This window comes from Brassica napus, chromosome C7, assembly GCF_020379485.1.
Source record: "Brassica napus cultivar Da-Ae chromosome C7, Da-Ae, whole genome shotgun sequence".
Classification (NCBI taxonomy): domain Eukaryota; kingdom Viridiplantae; phylum Streptophyta; class Magnoliopsida; order Brassicales; family Brassicaceae; genus Brassica; species Brassica napus.
The window spans coordinates 38848768-38871244 of record NC_063450.1 but is presented as its reverse complement, the minus strand read 5'-3'; the positions used below and the strand labels follow the sequence as shown (position 1 = coordinate 38871244).

The following is a 22477-nucleotide window of genomic DNA, read 5'->3' as shown; positions in this document are numbered from 1 at the left end:
TAAATAAGAAAATTTCATACCTATTGGAAATACATGAGATATTCTATTACAAAATATAATGGTTTGTCAGAGAAAAACAACTTTATAATTGATAAGTTTGTGTTTTTGCAATTCTACTTATGACGTTTAATTCATTACGTACCTGTCAACCCGCAATTGTACACTGATTTTGCAAATTGTGAAGACTGTGAACAAGTTATTAAACTATATATGTAGTTTTGAACATTTTGAAAAGCAATATAATACAAAAGCAAATATTTGAACTTATGGTTCCAAGATAAAACCACATACACCATGCACTAGTAAAACTAAACATATAAAATGCTTGAAAGAAATGTTCCTTGTTTTCATTTTCCTTTTCAATAAATGTGTTTTGGACTGGGCCATATAACACACAGCTCCATTGTGACAATGTAAGCCCAGTTTTTATTCATTTTTTTATTTAAAAAAAAAACAGAATAAATAACGTCTTGAGTTATTTCATTAACAGACTAAAGTCAGGTTTATTATGTTTTCATCTATTTTTTCGTTTAATTTACAATGCAGGATTGATCAAGCAAATGATCACAAAGTTAGATATACTTCTTCTGTTTTGCTTTTGCTCTTTATATGTAAGCATCTAACAATGGAGATTCTGTTTGTACTAGAATTTAATCAAGTTGTAGAACTGTACTTGCTTTCTAAGGACCAACATATGATAGCATTTGACTGTGAGTTCCTGCATTTAGCAGCAGGTGAATTCGTCTTGAAAGCTGCTCGTCTAAGGTCAGCGTTTGACTCTCTGCTGAAGCGGTTATCTCCATTAGAGTCATCAAACAATTGTATTGCAATTCTCCTATTTCCTTCTCCAAAATCTTGGCCAAAGAAAGCAACCCTTTCGTCTCAGTTATTCTCCTACTGTTTGCTACATTCCCTCTAGCAAGCATCCATAGAGCTTCAGCGCAGTTGACCCTAAGCTCATGTTTCACTTTAGGATTCTCATTATCCCTCCTTTCCTTACTTGTTTTAACACTTCCACTACCACCAATGTCACTACTATATACACTCAACTTAGAACTCTTTTATACGGTCTGTAAACTTTGTTTATCTGAACAAGAGAGTGAATGCTACAACTATGCTTACTCGACTCAAGATCATCCACAAAGTGAAAGCAAATTAACCAGTCGCTTAATCACACTCTGTCTAGCGAACTCTTCTTGAGCAACCGGATCATGTTCGGCCATTCTTGCCACCTCGCTGCACTATGTTTTGAACGATTTACCTTCGTTCACGGAGGCGCTCCGCCGTGATAAGGGAAGTAGAGAGCTCGTCTCCAAGTTCCGTTTTTTTCTTTTCTACGGTTATGACTTATGATTACGATTTGACCGGCGCGTGAAGTACACAGCAGCTCACGGGTGTTTTTAAGAGTAGATTAATGCGGAAGGGAGAAAAAGCCATTAAAATGAACGCCCGTGGGTGTTTTGTTCGAGATTTAACAATCCTTCTTGTCATTTTACGACATAATAATAGTAGGAGAATATTACATTCCAAGAAACTTTTAAAATATAACAAATAGTGTAGCAATAGCATCTAGCTTGTACACTGATTTTCTTAGAGAAAGTGAGAATTTTAAACTATACATGAAGAACTCATGCTATCTAATCTATTAAAATAGGAGTACGTTTTGTACTTATTCCTGAGTTTTCCTCAATAATTACCAGCTTATGTCACTTGTATTAAACACATTCGTTTTATACATTTGCTAACCTATTATTTCGCTAAACTATACCATTAAGGACATTTGTGTAAACCTACCATTAATCACAGCCAAGCCGGATATTGAAATCGTCGTTGACCTTCTCAATTTGTTGAAGCTCGAAAGTCCGCCGTCGAGAAGCCGTTCAATTCAACCAACAACAGCTCCGGAAACGGTTATTTTAACCGCGAGGCTTTCCGGCGGATCTCATGTACGAGCTCCTCCACCGCCTTAAATGTGTACAAAACCTGGATAAACGCCTCATATTCAGGTATTTCATCAATCACTCCTCTTCTTTAATCTTTAGATCTGAAAGATGGTATCATTGAACTTGAATAAGTTGTGTATGGAGCTATAGGAATGATGAAATAAAAAAAATTGTTTGTAATTACAGTTACGTTTATTCTCAAGTGGTTTTGTTTGTTGTTTTGGTCTGCCATCTGAGTTTAAGAGCAAGGCAGAGATGCTTGTAATGTTAATAAAGATCACAACCATTAATTTTATAATGTAATAACTTTTAGGCTTAGTTATTGTCTTAGTTTGGAGTAAGACAGATAATGCTTGTACCAGTGTTGTTTTATTTGGTGACTTTCTTTGTTTTTGTCATCGATCATAGACTCCGTTAGATATAGTCTCTATTGAGGTGTCTTCGTTCTGAAGAACAAATTATGCCAGTAGTTACAGCTGTAAGCATGGGAGTACTTCCATTTACAAGGAGCAACAGTACTAAACATGTGATTATGCGATACTTGAACCAGTTCTATCCTTCGCAGAAACGAGTAAGCATCTGATCCATAGTACTCTGGTTTAGTTCTTGAAGTATTTTCTTACCATATCATTATATCTCAACAGTTAAGTTAGTTAGTAAAAAATATTTATGCGATGAGTCTTTGTTTATAGCCATGGAGTCAGTTTTCACCTTTATTGAAAGGGCTCTGTCTTTTTCGAAACTGTAGGTCACTTTCTTTATCATATAGTTGAATAAATATATTGCAGCAAATCAAAGTATATGAATCAGTTTGATGTCTCAAGTTGCCTCTTCAATTAAGTAGTGACTATCTTCTTCTGTTCATGATTTTATGTAGAAGTCATATGACTGAAAACATATTCCAATCTTTGTATGGTATATTCTGTAGCAAGTCTGACCATGGTTATTGTATTGCTTGTGGTACAAGTAAAGTTAGTCATGACACATGATGGTCTCTGAATCATTTTTTCCAAACATGTAGTCTTGGAATAGGACAATTTTTTCTATCCACTGTTTTTTTGTTCTTTACATATTCTTTTTGAAATTCCCCCTTATAACTATTTTCTGCTATCAATGGATGAACATGGCTGCTACATGCTTCAGAAATGTCTTGGTAATGGTCGTCAGGTGCTAATCCAATATTTGATTGCTAATCCAATATTTGATTCATGAGATAATCATAACGTGTTGAGACTCTATGTGAACATTTTTGCGTAAACGTGCGATGAAATTATGTGTATTCTTATCTCTCCCTTTTGTTTACTCACCAATATTATGTTATCTTTCAGAAACTATGTGGTGGATCTTAAAGTCCAAATGTTACACTTTTGCTTTGGCAACAGCTGTTAGGGAACTACACTTACTTCTCCCGTAACAAATATGGAGAGGTAGCTCTGATCTTCTGTGAGTTGATGGTAGACCCTTTTACTTCTTATGTCCTTTGGAAGGTTATGCAAAAGTGTAGCTCTAAACAGATCACTCGGATGATTACAATAATCTATACTTATTTTTGAATGTTTTTTGCAACTTGCTTTCATTATTTTTTTTATGTTTCTATCTAAATAATGTATTTGTTTCAAAAAATCTCATTATAAAATTTGAACTTTATATTCAACTTTAAATCCCAGTATTTGTAGTATAATTTAATAAAACCCACGATTAAAAACATGATTAAAATGAATAAAAACACAATTAAAAAAACACAACCTTATAGTTCGGATACTAAACACATTGAACAAAATACACCAATGTCAAAACTCAATAACATATGAATATGTAGCAAGAACATAAACATATGAATCTGTAGCTAGAACATAAACAGTTATATTTATGACATTGTTAAACATGAAAAACATATAAAACCCGCGCGGGCGCGCGGGTCAAATGCTAGTTTAAATTAAAATACGTTCATCATAAGATATCATCGTTTCTGTAGGTGCAAAGATCAGATGGACGTTCTGATACAGATACAAGTACAGCAGTGAATAGAGCAGAGTCTGCAACAAAGAAGTGTACGTGCGGATGAACAAGTCAAGATAAAGATTGCGACTTGAAGAATGGATTGAGGATCAAGGCTAAGTTGATACGAAGATATCTTGGGGAGCAAACTTAAAGAGATTCACCTTGGAGAAGGAAGATCTCACGATCAGATTGTGGCATGGCCGATGGTAAAGAAGAACCAACTATCATGTTCGAGGACGAAGCATATTCTGCCCAAGATCTTCATCACCCATGGATTACAGAAAATTGGAGAGGTCCAATGGACCTTCAGTAATGTCAAAATCAAGGGGAGTAATGTGTGTTGTACTCTTTTTTCTTCACCAAGGTTTTGTCCCAATTGAGTTTTCCTGGTAAGGTTTTAATGAGGCAACATTAAAGCACATTACAAGCTCTAAATGGTTATGGCATCCAAGGGGGAGTGTTATGAACCAGATTGTGGATGGCTCATAACCAAGAGATTATGATTTGTAATCTTTCCATTTATTTATGACGGTGTAATCTCCTATATAAGAAATCTCTATGTTATGAATAAAGATAGACTTTTCCATTACTTTCACAACAATTCTTAGTTTTTGAGTAATTTTTCTAAGACATTAATAAAGAGCGTTATTTATAAATCTCATTCTTGAATTCTATATTTGGTATCAGAGCAAACAAATTGAAAGTTGACGGCAGAGAACGATGGCTGATGTCAAAGAAGAAACAAATACTCCCGCGAAGGGGGTGGGTCCGTCCTCGATCAAATTCCCCATGTTAAGCTCTTCAAATTACACTGTGTGGGCGATGCGTATGAAGATAGCCCTCAAGGTCAACAAGGTATGGGAAACCATAGACCCCGGAAGCAAACACGAGGAGAAGAACAATATGGCTACTGCTTTACTCTCCCAGTCCATACACGAGGCCCTAACGCCTCAGGTAGGTGATCTCGACACGGCCAAAGCAGTATGGGAAGCAATCAAGGCGCGGCACGTTGGAGCTGAGAGAGTTCGAAAAGCACGATTACAGACGTTGATGGCTGAATTCGATAGACTTAAGATGAAGGAAGCATATACAATTGATACCTTCGTCGGCAAGTTATCCGAGATTTCGTCCAAATCCGCTTCCCTTGGAGAAATTATAGAAGAACCTAAACTCGTCAAGAAATTTTTGAAGAGTTTGCCAAGAAAAAAATACATCCATATCGTCGCATCTCTTGAACAAGTATTGGATTTAAATACAACAAGCTTCGAAGACATTATTGGTAGGCTAAAATCTTATGAGGAGAGGATATGTGAAGAGGAAGAAGAGCATCCTGATGATCCCGCGAAATTAATGTATACAAACTCCGACTCTCAACAGGAATATTTGCACGGCGATGGAAGAGGTCGAGGAGGAAGAGGCCGATCAGGCTGGAGAGGACGAGGTAGAGGAAGATTTGGTGGCTTTTATCAACAGAGAGATGCATACAAACAAGGGCAAGAGAGAGGAACAACTCACATCACGTGTTTTAGATGCGACAAGCTTGGACACTTTGCAGTCGATTGTCCCGACAGATTATTAAAGCTTCAAGAAACCATTGAAAAGAAAGACGAAGATACAGAGGAAGCTGATAACTTGATGGTACATGAAGTTGTTTACCTTAACGAACAGAAGGTCAAACCGAGTTTGTTCGAGACAGAACAAGATATGATCAACTTGTGGTATCTAGATAATGGGGCAAGTAATCATATGAGTGGGAATTGTTCTTTCTTCAAGGATCTTGATGAAGGAGTCACAGGGAAGGTTCGGTTCGGAGATGATTCACGAATTGACATTAAGGGAAGAGGATCCATACTTTTCAGACTAAAGGGAGGTGAGAAGAAGTTACTGAACAATATGTACTACATCCCTGGTTTGAGAAGCAATATCGTGAGCTTAGGACAAGCCACTGAAGCAGGATGTGAGGTCAATATGAAAAAAGAGACACTGAAGCTATTCGATCGTTCAGGACAACTAATGATCGAGAGCACGAGGTCGAGAAATAGACTCTATAAAGTTGTTCTACAGGCCGACACCATTCAATACTTGCAGTTGACAGCTTCTTCAGAATCGTCGAAGTGGCATGCTCGCTTGGGCCATGTCAATACAGAAACAATGAAGCTGATGATCAATAAGGAGTTAGTCGACGACATGCTTAAAATCACAGTCGAGAAAGAAACCTGCGTTGCATGCTTGCTGGGCAAGCAAACAAGACGATCTTTCCCACAGTCAACTTCGTACAGAGCCAAACACCCTCTCGAGCTAGTCCATGGTGATCTCTGTGGCCCCATTACGCCTGCTACACCAAAAATTTCATTGAACTTCTCTGGCCTATAACTTTCAAGAATATAAACATTTGAAACTGGTGCAGTGTGAGAGTGTCAAACGAATTAGGAGCAAACCATCCAAGAACCGCCAAGTTCTCACTAGTAGTAGCAGTGATAACATCAACGCTGATTGGAGTCGTTGTATCGACCGTGCTACTCATCTTTAGAAATCGATATCCATCATTATTTGTGGGCGATGAAGATGTCATCATTCTTGTTAAAGAACTCACACCAATACTTGCACTCTCCATTGTGATCAGCAATGTGCAACCTGTCTTATCAGGTAATCCGTCTAACTATCTCAAAATCAAAACTCGTTCATTTCGGTTTGATTCAGTTTCTGGTTTCTTAGTCTTAATTATATCATATATGGTTTCTCTTTTAGCTTAATAAGTTAAGGTTTCTTTTCTAGCTTGACTTATGGATTTAGGTGGACATTAGTTTTCTTGGGTGCGGTTCTTGTTTTGGGGTTGCGGTTTTTGTTTATGAATAGTATGTCCGAACTACAACTAATTTTGTTTAGCTAAACATTTGAGTCTACTAAACAAACTAACATTGTCTTTTGTTCTGTTATTTTTTTAATTGCTTATTTTTATTATTATTTCAGTTAATTTTAGTCAGTTTCTTTTAATTTCCATCCGTGTTGTGTGAATTTAAATATGCTCGGTAATGTAATCATTAGATATAAGGAAGCATACATCTAACAATTTACATTGGGTTGGTTATGTGAGAAACGTATTCAATAATTTCTATGGCAATATGACGATAAAATGGAAAAATCAGGGGTGGCTGTGGCCTGTGGCAGTGGCGGAGCCACATGCAACAACATGGGGGCAATGAACCCAACAAGATTAAAAAAAATAGTGTAACTTAAAGCTCAATCTATATGATATCCCCACTCATAATTATTTTTTGCTTCCATACCTTTTTTTTTGCCCCCAACAGAAATATTTTCTGCCTCCGCCAATGGCTGTGGGAGCTGGATGGCAAGCAGTGGTGGCGTATGTTAACATTGCATGCTATTACTTGTTTGGGATCCCATTTGGTTTATTGTTAGGATACAAGCTCGACTTTGGTGTAAAGGTAAAACATGATACCCAAAGCTTATCAGCATTTAATTTATTTAACCTTTGACAACGTAAACGTTCAGATCTTAAAAGACCGATGTTGCAAAATCTTTGATGTATTAGGGAATCTGGTGTGGGATGTTGACGGGAACTGTGGTTCAGACAATAGTCTTGACGTGGATGATCTGCAGGACAAATTGGGACAAAGAGGTAAAACTCAACAGCATTGAAAATAATCTATAATTTTGTTTCAAAATAAAACCCTTTGGTGTTCGAGCTGAATGAAACCGATATGTTTTGTTATCTAGGTTGCGATGGCTGATCACAGGATAAGAGAGTGGGAAGGAGAAGTATCGGAAATAGAGCAACTCTTAAACTAAAAAGACTGTACGTAAGCTAGTATTCATATCAAAGAAACTCAGTTTCACTGTCTGTGTTTGGGTCAAGAGCACTTACAAACAGTTAATTATGCATTCACCGTTTTCAAAAATTTGATAGAGATGTCCGGTATGTCACACACGGTCGTGAAGCACTAGAACTAAGTAAAGGAATGCAAAAAGTTATTTTTACAAGTATGGGTTGTTGTTGCTTTTGGGAATGGTATATTCATTTTATATCATATTTCTAAAACTAAAACCGAAGGGTGAAATCGTAACAAGGCTTTAAATTGGAAATCGTAGTTTTCTGAAGCTAAATGTTATAGCAAGATTCAATAAGTACATGCATATTATATAAACTAGGCGTCATAAGTAAAGTCAACGAACAAGTTGGCCTTTGTATATAGATATGTTTTGAAAAGACAATAGACATAAGCAGGGGCGGATGTAAGAAGGGAGTAGGGGGTCAGCTGACCCACCTCATTTTGAAAAGTATATGTATTCTTAAAGATAAATAATGTGCTGACCCCATGAAAATATTATTTTTGACCCCAAAAAAATCAAACACACTAAAAACTAAATGATGAAATTTAATTACCTAATTTTGACTCCGCCACTAGACATAAGACATAATATTCATTCAACGGTTTAGCGGATTCCGAAAACCATACATGATCTACATATACCTGCGTTGAATGACAAGTTGTAGAGTAACATTAATTTTGCAGGAGTAATTGATTAAATTTCAAAAAAAAAAAAAGTTATTGTTTAGCAAAGGTTTTTGGGAAAAATCTTAAAATAAGAGAATAACAAAGATATCCAATAATGGCATATCGCCTTGTATCAGACACCTACATACCATAAACACGCTGTACGACAAACATACATCTCCTATATATTACAGATAAGTTCTAGTACTTATTGTTGTTATCTACTTAGTCCTTCTCCTATTAGGGTTAGCATAATCTCTTGTATATATACATGACTTTGTCAATGAATACAATGACGCTTTCTATTCATGGTATCAGAGCAATAACAATCCTATACCAACAACACTTCCGCATCAAATTTTTTTTACTCACGTGATTGACAATATTCGATCATGTCTACTATACTAGCCCTACCTCCTCTATTGCTTCTCCTGCCATTACAACTACCAATTCTTCTCCTACTACTCCCCCAAAGTCTGAGACACCTTACAAACTACATCCTTCTGATAATCCAGGGGCATTAATTACTCCTGTGATTCTCAAAGGAGACAAATACTCGGAATGGGCTACAGAAATCTGGAATTCACTACAGGCAAAACAGAAGATAGGTTTTTTAGATGGAACAATCCAAAAGCCATCAACAAATCCAGATCTATCTCGTTGGACTGCTTCAAACTCAATGATCGTTGGCTGGATAAGGACTTCGATTGAACCACAAGTTAGATCTACTATAAGTCATGCTTCAGACGCGCATCAACTATGGGATTCACTCAAACGAAGGTTCTCAATTAAAAACGGTGTTCGAAAGCATCTAATACAAGATGAAATTACTAATTGTAAGTAGAATGGACAAACAGTTCTAGACTACTACGGTCGCTTGTCCAAACTTTGGGAAGAGCTGCACAGCTTCCAACCTACTCAATCTTGTACGTGTGATGCTTCCTCAGCTATCAAAAAGAACGTGAAGATGCAAAGGTACACAAGTTCTTATTTGGTCTCGACGAACCACGGTTCTCGACAATTCGATCTCAGATCATTGACAAAGAACCACTACCGCATCTTAACATCGTCTACTCTCGAGTCATAAGAGCTGAACAACATCTTCTCACCATGCGTTCGTCAGAACTCAAGCAAGACCTCATTGGATTCTCAGTCAAAACAGAGTCTCCCATACAAACCTCCTCTACTCCTAATACTGCTGCTGCTAACACATTCTGAAGCCGTGATCCTAACTGGTTCTGTACTCACTGCAATCGCAAGGGACATGAAGCTTCCGAATGTTTCCTTCTACATGGTTATCCTGACTGGTTCAACGAACAACAACAACGGACATGACAATCTTCTACAAATTCTCAACGGGGTCGTGGTGGTCGCAACAACAATTCTGGAGGACGTGGTCGTGGGCGATCCAATGCTTCTCGTATCACGTCAACTACTAATCCAGGAACACTGTTACCATCGGATCAAATTACTGCGCTCATCAACCTTCTACAAAACCAACAGTCGCAAGTTTCAACAGATCGTATGACTGGTAATACTAATCTACATGACGTTATTATTGACACAGGGGCGTCTCACCACATGACTGGTGATATCTCGATACTAGGAGATGTCCGTGATATACTACCGTCTGCAGTAACGTTCCCAAACGGACGGGCATCTCGAGCTACCAAATCGGGAACAATACATCTTGGCCCCAACTACTTCTTGACAGACGTTCTTTACATCCCTGATTTTACTTGCACCCTGATCTCTGTCTCTAAACTCCTTAAACAGACCGGTTGTATCGCAGTATTCACTGACACTCTATGTTTCTTGCAGGACCGTTTTACGAGGACCCTGATTGGAGCCGGTGAGGAACGAGATGGTCTGTATTACTTTTTGGGTGTGACAGTCGCAAGAGCCAACAAAACTGGACAGAAAACATCTTCTTCTTCTTCAGCATTGTGGCATCGGAGACTTGGGCATCCTACTAATAAAGTGTTATCTTCTTTATCATTAGACAGTTTTCAGTTAGATTTCGAACACACACATGCGTGTGACATATGTTTTCGCGCAAAACAAACGCGTGAGGTTTTTCATGAGAGTTATAATAAAGCTTCTACAACTTTTTCTCTAGTGCATTGTGATGTTTGGGGTCCCTATAGAACTCCCTCATCCTGTGGAGCTGTCTATTTTCTAACTATAGTTGACGACTACTCGAAAGCAGTTTGGATACATCTGATGCTCGAAAAAATCTGAGGTTTCTACGCTAATCAAAAACTTTTGTGCCATGAGTTCTCGACAAATTGGACACTCTGTTCAAGCCTTCAGAACTGATAATGGGACAGAGTTCATGGTTCTTAAAAACTACTTCAAAGAACAAGGGATTCTCCATCAGACATCATGCGTTGACACACCACAGCAGAACAGACGAGTTGAACGGAAACATCGCCACATACTAAACGTAGCACGAGCATGCCTATTTCAAGCTCGGTTACCTACCACCTTTTGGGGCGAAAGCATCCTCACAGCTGCGCATCTGATAAATCGTACACCTACTCGTGTCTTAAATGGCAAGTCACCATACGAGATGCTCCATGGTTCACCTCCTTCGTACGACATGCTCCGTGTCTTTGGTTGTCTAGCTTACGCTCATCGCAGACACCGCGATAAAGACAAATTTGGTGATTGTAGCCGTCGTTGCCTCTTTGTTGGATACCCCCACGAAAAGAAAGGATGGTACCTATATGACGTAGAGACAAACGAATTCTTTATTAGCCGAGATGTGGTCTTCCTCGAAGAAGAGTTTTTGGGCATTACTAGCCAGGACCATCCTCAAGTATCACAACTGGAGTTTGCAACTGACGAGTGGTTTCTTCCAGTAGACGCTCCAGCATCCTCAACACCAGTAACCGTTCCTACTGCCTCAGACCCTGCACTACCAATCTCTACACCTTCTACATCTACTACGCCTACTATGCCTAATACTCCAAAACCGTCGCCTATTGTACCTGACTCCTATTCTAACAACACACTACCCGCTACACCTGAAACCCCTCAGCCTGCAACTGAGACAAGTAACCCTACAACCCCCCTGTTGCAGTCACTTCGCCTTCAGACGTCACAGGACAGTCATCTCCTAAATCTCATACACTACCTTCCACTACACAACATGTACCTCCTTCTCCAGGACTACCTGAATTGCTTGGTCGCGGTCATCGTCAGAAGCAACCATATGTACTAGTAAAGAACTATGTGACTCACTCGTCTCACGTCAAGAATACACACTCCTCTCACGACTCTTCCGACTCTGATCTTGGCGCCTCTACTACGGTCTCAGGTAACATCCCATATCCCATAACTAACTACATATCTGATGCTGTCTTCTCTTCGAACCACAAAGCTTTCTTAGCAGCTATCACATCAGAGGATGAACCCGCCTCGTATCAGGAAGCTCTACGTGACAAAGTTTGGAGAGACTCAATGACAGATGAACATCAAAAACACATTGAGAATGGTACTTGGGACGTGACAACATTACCACCTGGAAAGAAGGTTATCTCCTGTCAATGGATATATAAAAATAAGTACCACTCAGATGGCACACTCTCACGTCACAAATCGAGACTGGTCGCGTGTGGTAATCGGAAAAAGGAGGCATATATTATAAAGATACATTTGCCCCGTCACTAAGCCTACGTCAGTACGCCATTACTTGAGATTGTGGAAATTAAACAATGGGAAGTACACCAAATGGACGTGCATAATGCGTTTTTACATGGAGACTTGGAAGAGGAAGTCTATATGAAACTTCCCCCGGGCTTTCAAGATCCTGATCCTACTATAGTAGCTCGTCTCAGGAAGTCGGTCTATGGGCTTAAGCAAGCTCCTCGCTTCTGGTTCTCCAAACTCAGCAGTGCCTTGAAGTCCTACGGATTTGCTCAGAGCCGAGCAGACTACTCACATTTCTCTTACATTCGGGGTTCTATCAATCTACATATCCTCATCTAGTGGATGATTTTATAATAGCAAGCAATGACATCTCGACTCTCTAGAAGTTCAAGAACTATCTCGGTGAATCCTTTCACATGAAAGACCTTAGGAAGTTGAAGTATTTCTTGGGTATCGAGGTAGCTCGCAGCAAGGAAGGAATCTTCTTGTCACAACGCAAGTACGCTCTGGATATTGTTGCTGAGACTGGACTGCTGGGCTCTAAACCGGCAACAATTCCCATTGAGCCCAATTATAAGCTAGCCCTTGTTGACGGTCCTTCTCTTCCAAAACCAGAGTCATATCGCCGGCTTGTTGGTCGTCTAATTTATCTCACTTTCACCAGGCCGGAGTTGAGTTATGTTGTTCACATTCTTACACAGTTCATGAAATCTCCTCGGCAAGGTCATATGGATGCTGCTCTACGTGTCGCAAGATATCTCAAAGGTACTCCTTCTCAGGGTATACTTCTACGGTCTGACTCCTCTCTTCAAATTAATGCATACTGCGATTCTGATTGGCAAGCGTGTCCTTTAACGCGACGTTCTCTCAGTGCCTATGTTGTCATGCTTGGAAACTCGCCTATATCTTGAAAAACCAAGAAGCAAAATACAGTGTCAGTCTCCTCTGCCGAAGCAGAGTATCGCTCGATGGCTTATGCCTTGCGAGAACTCAAGTGGATCAAACAGCTGCTGCGTGCATTTGGGATATCTCACAAACAACCGATGAACCTATTTTGTGATAGTAAGTCAGCCATCTACATTGCTGCAAATCCGGTGTTCCACGAACGTACAAAACATATTGAAAGTGATTGTCACCAAGTGCGAGATGCAGTACAGGAGAAGCTCATATCTACTGAACATATAAAGACTACTGAACAACCTGCTGATCTTCTTACAAAGGCTATGCATCCATCGTCATTTCACTACTTACTGTTCAAGCTGGGGATTCAAGATATCTCATCTCCAACTTGAGGGGGGGGGGGGGGGTATAGAGATAATGACATATATATTATAGATAAGTTCTAGTATGTATTGTTGTTATCTACTTAGTCCTTCTCCTATTAGGGTTAACATAATCTCTTGTATATATACATGACTTTGTCAATGAATACAATTACGCTTTCTATTCATAATAGAACATTTGCCATAACAACATCAAATTTGTCGACTGTTACTACTATTACGAACGACTTCCAGACTTTCATCACCATAGTGCAATGTAAATCCATGCTTCATATACATAAAGGATCCTAATATGCTTTAGATGATGTTCATGACAAAAATATTTGATCACACCCAAACCTACCTTTTCGAATGGCGTAATATCTTCAGTTTCATTTGTTTTTTCGGGTTCCCATTCGAGCTCATTTCCATCCCATACTTTCTCATGCGTTGTAGCTAGATAAGAGCATCCCTCGTGGTTGCAAAAAATATTGGCCATACTTGATATCAACATTCTTGTAGCAGATATGACATGTTGAAAAATCAGGTGGGAAGAATGGAGTGTAAGAGAGTCGATGTGGATGACAAGTTATCTTTATCTCGCGTGGTAAGTCGATACAACTCTGATGGACCACGTAGTGCCACTGGAAGCAAGTGTAAACTGGCTCCGAAAGGTTGACCAACCCACAAGCATCAAACGGGAGTAAAGAATGGTCAAGGGAAGAAAACAAGTGGATATTGATGATGATTTTTTGGATTTGTGATGGTTTGAGGTGGACTTTTGAGAGAGCAATCAAGATCCAAGCAAAAGCCACAGATAGAACAACGATAGAACTCTTTGTGGAGATCTCCTCCACACCACACTACAAAAAAAACTAGGTGTAATCTGATGGAGACGACAACAAGAATCGTGGGAATATCTCGACGGTGTTCCGACGCAAATCTGACGAACAGCTTATTTTGACAGTCGTCAAAAATTCATCGGTATTTTCCTACAGATATCTGACGAACTAAAAATCCGTCGGAAACTTCTGACAAAATATCGACGGAATATCAAGAAAAATATATAACTATTAAGCAAACATTTTTGTCGGTTCAATATATAGAAGGTCGTCAGAAAGTCGCCGGAAATTATCGACGAATTTCCGAGAAACGCATTTGACCGTTGCAAATATTTTGAATTATTGGATATCCGACGAATTTCCGACAAGTTATCCAAATTATTCAGACAAAATTCCGACAACATTTTTTTACCGTTTTATAGCCGTTAAATTTTTTGAGATTTTTGAAGGAATTCTGACGACATGTTCATCGGAAGTGTCGGAAACTTTTTCTATAAATACGAGTTCCCCTCATTCACCTCATTCACTCTTCATTCTATCTTCAATCTCTTCGCTGTCTTTATTCTCCAATTCCGGAAAAATAAAGAAACCATGTCTTCTTCAAATTATTTTCGTTCGTGGATGAATAAACCTCATATGGATCCAAACACCAACTTAATTACGGAAGAATACTCAAGAGGCACATTAACGAATTCATGACGTTTGTTCAACGACAACCGGAAGCAAGTACCGGTATGTTAAGATATCTTTGTTCTTCCTGCAAGACATTAATTAGAGTATATGTAAAGTAGTGATCAAGATGATATTCATCAATTCAAATATACTTAAATAAGAAAATTTCATACCTATTGGAAATACATGAGATATTCTATTACAAAATATAATGGTTTGTCAGAGAAAAACAACTTTATAATTGATAAGTTTGTGTTTTTGCAATTCTACTTATGACGTTTAATTCATTACGTACCTGTCAACCCGCAATTGTACACTGATTTTGCAAATTGTGAAGACTGTGAACAAGTTATTAAACTATATATGTAGTTTTGAACATTTTGAAAAGCAATATAATACAAAAGCAAATATTTGAACTTATGGTTCCAAGATAAAACCACATACACCATGCACTAGTAAAACTAAACATATAAAATGCTTGAAAGAAATGTTCCTTGTTTTCATTTTCCTTTTCAATAAATGTGTTTTGGACTGGGCCATATAACACACAGCTCCATTGTGACAATGTAAGCCCAGTTTTTATTCATTTTTTTATTTAAAAAAAAAACAGAATAAATAACGTCTTGAGTTATTTCATTAACAGACTAAAGTCAGGTTTATTATGTTTTCATCTATTTTTTTCGTTTAATTTACAATGCAGGATTGATCAAGCAAATGATCACAAAGTTAGATATACTTCTTCTGTTTTGCTTTTGCTCTTTATATGTAAGCATCTAACAATGGAGATTCTGTTTGTACTAGAATTTAATCAAGTTGTAGAACTGTACTTGCTTTCTAAGGACCAACATATGATAGCATTTGACTGTGAGTTCCTGCATTTAGCAGCAGGTGAATTCGTCTTGAAAGCTGCTCGTCTAAGGTCAGCGTTTGACTCTCTGCTGAAGCGGTTATCTCCATTAGAGTCATCAAACAATTGTATTGCAATTCTCCTATTTCCTTCTCCAAAATCTTGGCCAAAGAAAGCAACCCTTTCGTCTCAGTTATTCTCCTACTGTTTGCTACATTCCCTCTAGCAAGCATCCATAGAGCTTCAGCGCAGTTGACCCTAAGCTCATGTTTCACTTTAGGATTCTCATTATCCCTCCTTTCCTTACTTGTTTTAACACTTCCACTACCACCAATGTCACTACTATATACACTCAACTTAGAACTCTTTTATACGGTCTGTAAACTTTGTTTATCTGAACAAGAGAGTGAATGCTACAACTATGCTTACTCGACTCAAGATCATCCACAAAGTGAAAGCAAATTAACCAGTCGCTTAATCACACTCTGTCTAGCGAACTCTTCTTGAGCAACCGGATCATGTTCGGCCATTCTTGCCACCTCGCTGCACTATGTTTTGAACGATTTACCTTCGTTCACGGAGGCGCTCCGCCGTGATAAGGGAAGTAGAGAGCTCGTCTCCAAGTTCCGTTTTTTTCTTTTCTACGGTTATGACTTATGATTACGATTTGACCGGCGCGTGAAGTACACAGCAGCTCACGGGTGTTTTTAAGAGTAGATTAATGCGGAAGGGAGAAAAAGCCATTAAAATGAACGCCCGTGGGTGTTTTGTTCGAGATTTAACAATCCTTCTTGTCATTTTACGACATAATAATAGTAGGAGAATATTACATTCCAAGAAACTTTTAAAATATAACAAATAGTGTAGCAATAGCATCTAGCTTGTACACTGATTTTCTTAGAGAAAGTGAGAATTTTAAACTATACATGAAGAACTCATGCTATCTAATCTATTAAAATAGGAGTACGTTTTGTACTTATTCCTGAGTTTTCCTCAATAATTACCAGCTTATGTCACTTGTATTAAACACATTCGTTTTATACATTTGCTAACCTATTATTTCGCTAAACTATACCATTAAGGACATTTGTGTAAACCTACCATTAATCACAGCCAAGCCGGATATTGAAATCGTCGTTGACCTTCTCAATTTGTTGAAGCTCGAAAGTCCGCCGTCGAGAAGCCGTTCAATTCAACCAACAACAGCTCCGGAAACGGTTATTTTAACCGCGAGGCTTTCCGGCGGATCTCATGTACGAGCTCCTCCACCGCCTTAAATGTGTACAAAACCTGGATAAACGCCTCATATTCAGGTATTTCATCAATCACTCCTCTTCTTTAATCTTTAGATCTGAAAGATGGTATCATTGAACTTGAATAAGTTGTGTATGGAGCTATAGGAATGATGAAATAAAAAAAATTGTTTGTAATTACAGTTACGTTTATTCTCAAGTGGTTTTGTTTGTTGTTTTGGTCTGCCATCTGAGTTTAAGAGCAAGGCAGAGATGCTTGTAATGTTAATAAAGATCACAACCATTAATTTTATAATGTAATAACTTTTAGGCTTAGTTATTGTCTTAGTTTGGAGTAAGACAGATAATGCTTGTACCAGTGTTGTTTTATTTGGTGACTTTCTTTGTTTTTGTCATCGATCATAGACTCCGTTAGATATAGTCTCTATTGAGGTGTCTTCGTTCTGAAGAACAAATTATGCCAGTAGTTACAGCTGTAAGCATGGGAGTACTTCCATTTACAAGGAGCAACAGTACTAAACATGTGATTATGCGATACTTGAACCAGTTCTATCCTTCGCAGAAACGAGTAAGCATCTGATCCATAGTACTCTGGTTTAGTTCTTGAAGTATTTTCTTACCATATCATTATATCTCAACAGTTAAGTTAGTTAGTAAAAAATATTTATGCGATGAGTCTTTGTTTATAGCCATGGAGTCAGTTTTCACCTTTATTGAAAGGGCTCTGTCTTTTTCGAAACTGTAGGTCACTTTCTTTATCATATAGTTGAATAAATATATTGCAGCAAATCAAAGTATATGAATCAGTTTGATGTCTCAAGTTGCCTCTTCAATTAAGTAGTGACTATCTTCTTCTGTTCATGATTTTATGTAGAAGTCATATGACTGAAAACATATTCCAATCTTTGTATGGTATATTCTGTAGCAAGTCTGACCATGGTTATTGTATTGCTTGTGGTACAAGTAAAGTTAGTCATGACACATGATGGTCTCTGAATCATTTTTTCCAAACATGTAGTCTTGGAATAGGACAATTTTTTCTATCCACTGTTTTTTTGTTCTTTACATATTCTTTTTGAAATTCCCCCTTATAACTATTTTCTGCTATCAATGGATGAACATGGCTGCTACATGCTTCAGAAATGTCTTGGTAATGGTCGTCAGGTGCTAATCCAATATTTGATTGCTAATCCAATATTTGATTCATGAGATAATCATAACGTGTTGAGACTCTATGTGAACATTTTTGCGTAAACGTGCGATGAAATTATGTGTATTCTTATCTCTCCCTTTTGTTTACTCACCAATATTATGTTATCTTTCAGAAACTATGTGGTGGATCTTAAAGTCCAAATGTTACACTTTTGCTTTGGCAACAGCTGTTAGGGAACTACACTTACTTCTCCCGTAACAAATATGGAGAGGTAGCTCTGATCTTCTGTGAGTTGATGGTAGACCCTTTTACTTCTTATGTCCTTTGGAAGGTTATGCAAAAGTGTAGCTCTAAACAGATCACTCGGATGATTACAATAATCTATACTTATTTTTGAATGTTTTTTGCAACTTGCTTTCATTATTTTTTTTATGTTTCTATCTAAATAATGTATTTGTTTCAAAAAATCTCATTATAAAATTTGAACTTTATATTCAACTTTAAATCCCAGTATTTGTAGTATAATTTAATAAAACCCACGATTAAAAACATGATTAAAATGAATAAAAACACAATTAAAAAAACACAACCTTATAGTTCGGATACTAAACACATTGAACAAAATACACCAATGTCAAAACTCAATAACATATGAATATGTAGCAAGAACATAAACATATGAATCTGTAGCTAGAACATAAACAGTTATATTTATGACATTGTTAAACATGAAAAACATATAAAACCCGCGCGGGCGCGCGGGTCAAATGCTAGTTTAAATTAAAATACGTTCATCATAAGATATCATCGTTTCTGTAGGTGCAAAGATCAGATGGACGTTCTGATACAGATACAAGTACAGCAGTGAATAGAGCAGAGTCTGCAACAAAGAAGTGTACGTGCGGATGAACAAGTCAAGATAAAGATTGCGACTTGAAGAATGGATTGAGGATCAAGGCTAAGTTGATACGAAGATATCTTGGGGAGCAAACTTAAAGAGATTCACCTTGGAGAAGGAAGATCTCACGATGGAAGTTTTCTAAAAGACTTTGGAGAGGTTTTAGGGAACTTGCCTTATTTGGGTAGATAGGAAATATTGGGTAGATAGGCATGGATAGCCGACTTGGCTGTATTGTATATATATAGTCATACTCGACCTGTGGATTAGGGTTGGCGAGAGAATTGTATTCTTAGCATAAGAGTGGAGTTCTCTAAGCTTGTAAGCGAGTGAATAACACTAAGGGCTAAGGGGTAGAGGTTCTAGAGATCTTGTATTCGATCTTAGGACGTGTAAAGCTAGGGAAACAAGTCAAGAAGTGTTTTGATCTTGTTTGAGTTCTGTTTAAAGAGATACTTGTTAGTTCGCTTTAAAAGAATACTAGTAATAACACATATCTTTGTAGAGATATTCTCTGGTGTACTCTGTGCGTTACTTTGTGAGTTAGTTCTTGCATTTACAAGTGGTATCAGAGCAGTTACTCATTCGATTATACAACAGGTGAGATCCTGCGGAAGAAATGGAGAACTATCATGAGCTGGTGTCAAGCACAAGGGTGATGTTGGATGGATCCAACTACGGACTTTGGAAGTCACAAATGAGGTCTATCATTCGAGGGATTGATGCCATGGCATGGAAATCTGTGACAACTGGATGGTCAGAACCAAAGGCTAAGGACGAGAATGGTGTTGAATCCAACAAAGAAGAGGAACTTTGGACCGAGACAGAACTCAAGATCGGGAAGTTCAACTCCAGAGCACTTTCAGCTATACACGCCAGTTTTACAAAGAAACACTTTGAGCTGATTCAAGGATGTGAGACCGCCAAGGAAGCATGGGAAATACTGCAAACTCACTTCGAAGGAACGTCAAAAGTGAAGAGCTCACGACTGGATTATCTAGCATCCAAGTTTGAGAATCTCAAAATGGGAGAAAGTGAATCAGTTGAAGAATTCAGTTCACAGCTCAGTGGCATAGCTCATGAATCCTTGGTAATGGGAAAGAAATACAAGGATAAGAAGCTGGTCAAGAAGTTTCTAAGGTGTCTACCATCTAAGTATACCGCATACAAGGCAGCTATTTCAGTCTCACTGAACACAGATGAGATAAGCTTAGATGAAGTAGTAGGGATGCTGAGAGCACATGAAATGGAGATTGACGGAGGAAAGAAAGGAAAGGGAGTTGCACTGGTATCACAAGATTCAGATGACAAAGAAGATGACGATGATCCAGTAAGTATGCTTGTTAGGCGATTTGACAGAGTCCTTCGTATAGCCGAATCAGGTCAGAGAAGAGGAAGTACATCACAACGTGCTGCAGAAGGTGAGAAATGAACATCTGAGTCGGAAAAGAACGATCATAAAGCGGAGGTTCAGTGTCATGAGTGTAAGGGGTATGGACATTACAAAACTGATTGTCCAACTGTTCGAAGGAGAGAAATCAAGTGCTACAAGTGCAAAGGAATTGGACACACTCAACTGGAATGCGTCAACGATCAGAAGAGGAGACGTGAGAAATCTATGATCGGAATTGATGAGATAGACTCAGAAGAAGACAGTGATGAAGAGGAGCTGGCTAACTTCGTAGCATTCATTGGCATCACAGAATTTGTGGAAGGAGAAACTGATATTGATGATGATCAGTCAAGTGCAGATGGTGATGATGGAATTAGCTATCAAGAACTGTGTCAGACGGTAGTTCAGATTGGTAAGGAGAATCTATGCTTCAAAAAGGAGAAAAGCTGGCTGGAAGACGCGGTGATAAACCTCAGGAAAGAACTTGATGATGAAAGAAAGAAGGAGGCAAATACCTCAGATCTGAAAAAGGAGAATGTACGACTTGCTATTCATATTGAATTACTGGAGAAACAAGTGAAAAACGGGAAGGCTCGATCATCGGACTTAAATGCCAAGCTGGAACATCATTACAAGACTGTCAGAATGCTCACTGGGTCAAAGGAACTTGATAAAATCATGAGTCTGGGAAGACAGGATCAGACTTCTCGAGGTCTAGGATACACTGGGTATGGAAAAAGTGATACAGAACCCATCAAATTTGTGCCAAGCTCAAACCTCACAGGGAGAACAACAACTTACTACCTCAAAAACTGGTGCTGGGAAAGTTAAGAATCTCCAGAAGGTGGGACGATCAGAGACTCAGAAGGAAAAAGGATGTTGCTACTATGGGAAACCGGGTCACATCAAGAAGAAATGCTATCACTTTCGGGAAAAAGTAAATCAGCTGCTGAGACAGGGAAAGTACTGGTGGAATGGCTCTCGAAATCAAGTCTGGATCAGGAAATCTGATTTAGGACGTACAACAGTGAAACCAACTCAACGATCTATTCACGAAGGACCGAGATGCAGCATGGCACTTATATCAGAAGCAGTAGCATTGATATCCAAAGATAAAAATCCATGGTACTTCGACAGTGGTTGCTCTCGTCATATGACAGGAACACGCAAAAATCTCAGAGAGATAAAGCCATTGAAAGGGGGTAGACTCACATTTGGAGATGGAAGCCAAGGGGCGATCAAAGGCAAGGGAAAGACTGTTGAAACCAAACCACCTCTGAAGGATGTGTTCTTAGTCAAGGGATTAAAATCAAACCTAACCAGCATCAGTCAATTGTGTGATGAAGGGTTGATAGTTCACTTCACAAAGAGAGAGTACAAAGTCGTGAATGAGGAAAACAGAGTCATGCTCCATGGAGTATGATCTGCTAACAATTGCTATGTATGGCAGAGTGTACAATAGTGCTTTGTTGCACATGATGAAACAAATCTGTGGCATCAAAGACTTGGTCACATGAACATGAGTCATATGACCAACATCATCAGAAAAGGTGCAGTCAGAGGCATTCCTCAACTAGAGGAAACAGAGAAGCCTGTATGCGGACCGTGCAATCAAGGAAAGCATGTCAAAGTTCAACATAAGATGATTCAAGATATTCAGTTAAACAATATGCTTGAAATGGTACACATGGATCTCATGGGTCCTATGCAGACAGAGAGCATAGCAGGGAAGAGGTATGTTCTAGTTCTGGTTGATGACTACTCAAGGTTTACATGGGTCAGATTCATTCGTGAAAAGTCTGATACACTGGAAAGCTTCAAGATCTGGACTCTTCAAGTTACAAATGAGAAGAGACGACTGAAGCAAATTCGCAGTGATCATGGGGGAGAATTCCAGAATGAAGCCATGAGTAATTTATGTGGACATCACGGAATAGTTCAACAATTTTCTACACCTAGAACTCCTCAACAAAATGGAGTAGTAGAAAGGAAGAACTGCACACTTCAGGAGATGGCGCGAGCTATGATGCATGTTAACAATG

At 38.5% G+C, this 22477-nt stretch overlaps 2 protein-coding genes and 1 long non-coding RNA gene across 7 annotated transcripts; all 3 read left to right on the top strand.

Annotated features, from left to right (window-relative positions):
* Positions 1-452: 452 nt before the first annotated feature.
* On the top strand, positions 453-3579 carry LOC106384253. 2 transcript variants are annotated; one of them, XR_002656773.2, is made up of 3 exons: positions 453-2006; positions 2352-2514; positions 3272-3579. It is a non-coding gene; the product is annotated as an uncharacterized LOC106384253 (long non-coding RNA). The 2 variants fall into 2 exon arrangements; XR_007325890.1 differs by having other exon boundaries at positions 456-2006; positions 2411-2514.
* Positions 3580-7095: 3516 nt separating this feature from the next.
* On the top strand, positions 7096-9738 carry LOC106410106 (protein DETOXIFICATION 29-like). The gene is made up of 3 exons (XM_048762067.1): positions 7096-7390; positions 7498-7584; positions 7683-9738. The coding sequence occupies exons 1-3, from the start codon at positions 7274-7276 to the stop codon at positions 7752-7754; spliced, it is 276 nt and encodes a 91-aa protein (XP_048618024.1). The 5' UTR covers positions 7096-7273; the 3' UTR covers positions 7755-9738.
* A 5884-nt stretch (positions 9739-15622) lies between these two features.
* On the top strand, positions 15623-22147 carry LOC125589728. Of its 4 annotated transcripts, none has more exons than XM_048762065.1 (3): positions 15623-17051; positions 17459-17559; positions 18317-22147. In XM_048762065.1, the coding sequence occupies exon 3, from the start codon at positions 19662-19664 to the stop codon at positions 20472-20474; it is 813 nt and encodes a 270-aa protein (XP_048618022.1). In that variant the 5' UTR covers positions 15623-17051; positions 17459-17559; positions 18317-19661; the 3' UTR covers positions 20475-22147. The 4 variants fall into 4 exon arrangements, with proteins under 4 accessions (XP_048618022.1, XP_048618021.1, XP_048618020.1 ...); XM_048762064.1 differs by having other exon boundaries at positions 17456-17559; XM_048762063.1 differs by having other exon boundaries at positions 17397-17559.
* The last annotated feature ends 330 nt before the right edge of the window (positions 22148-22477 follow it).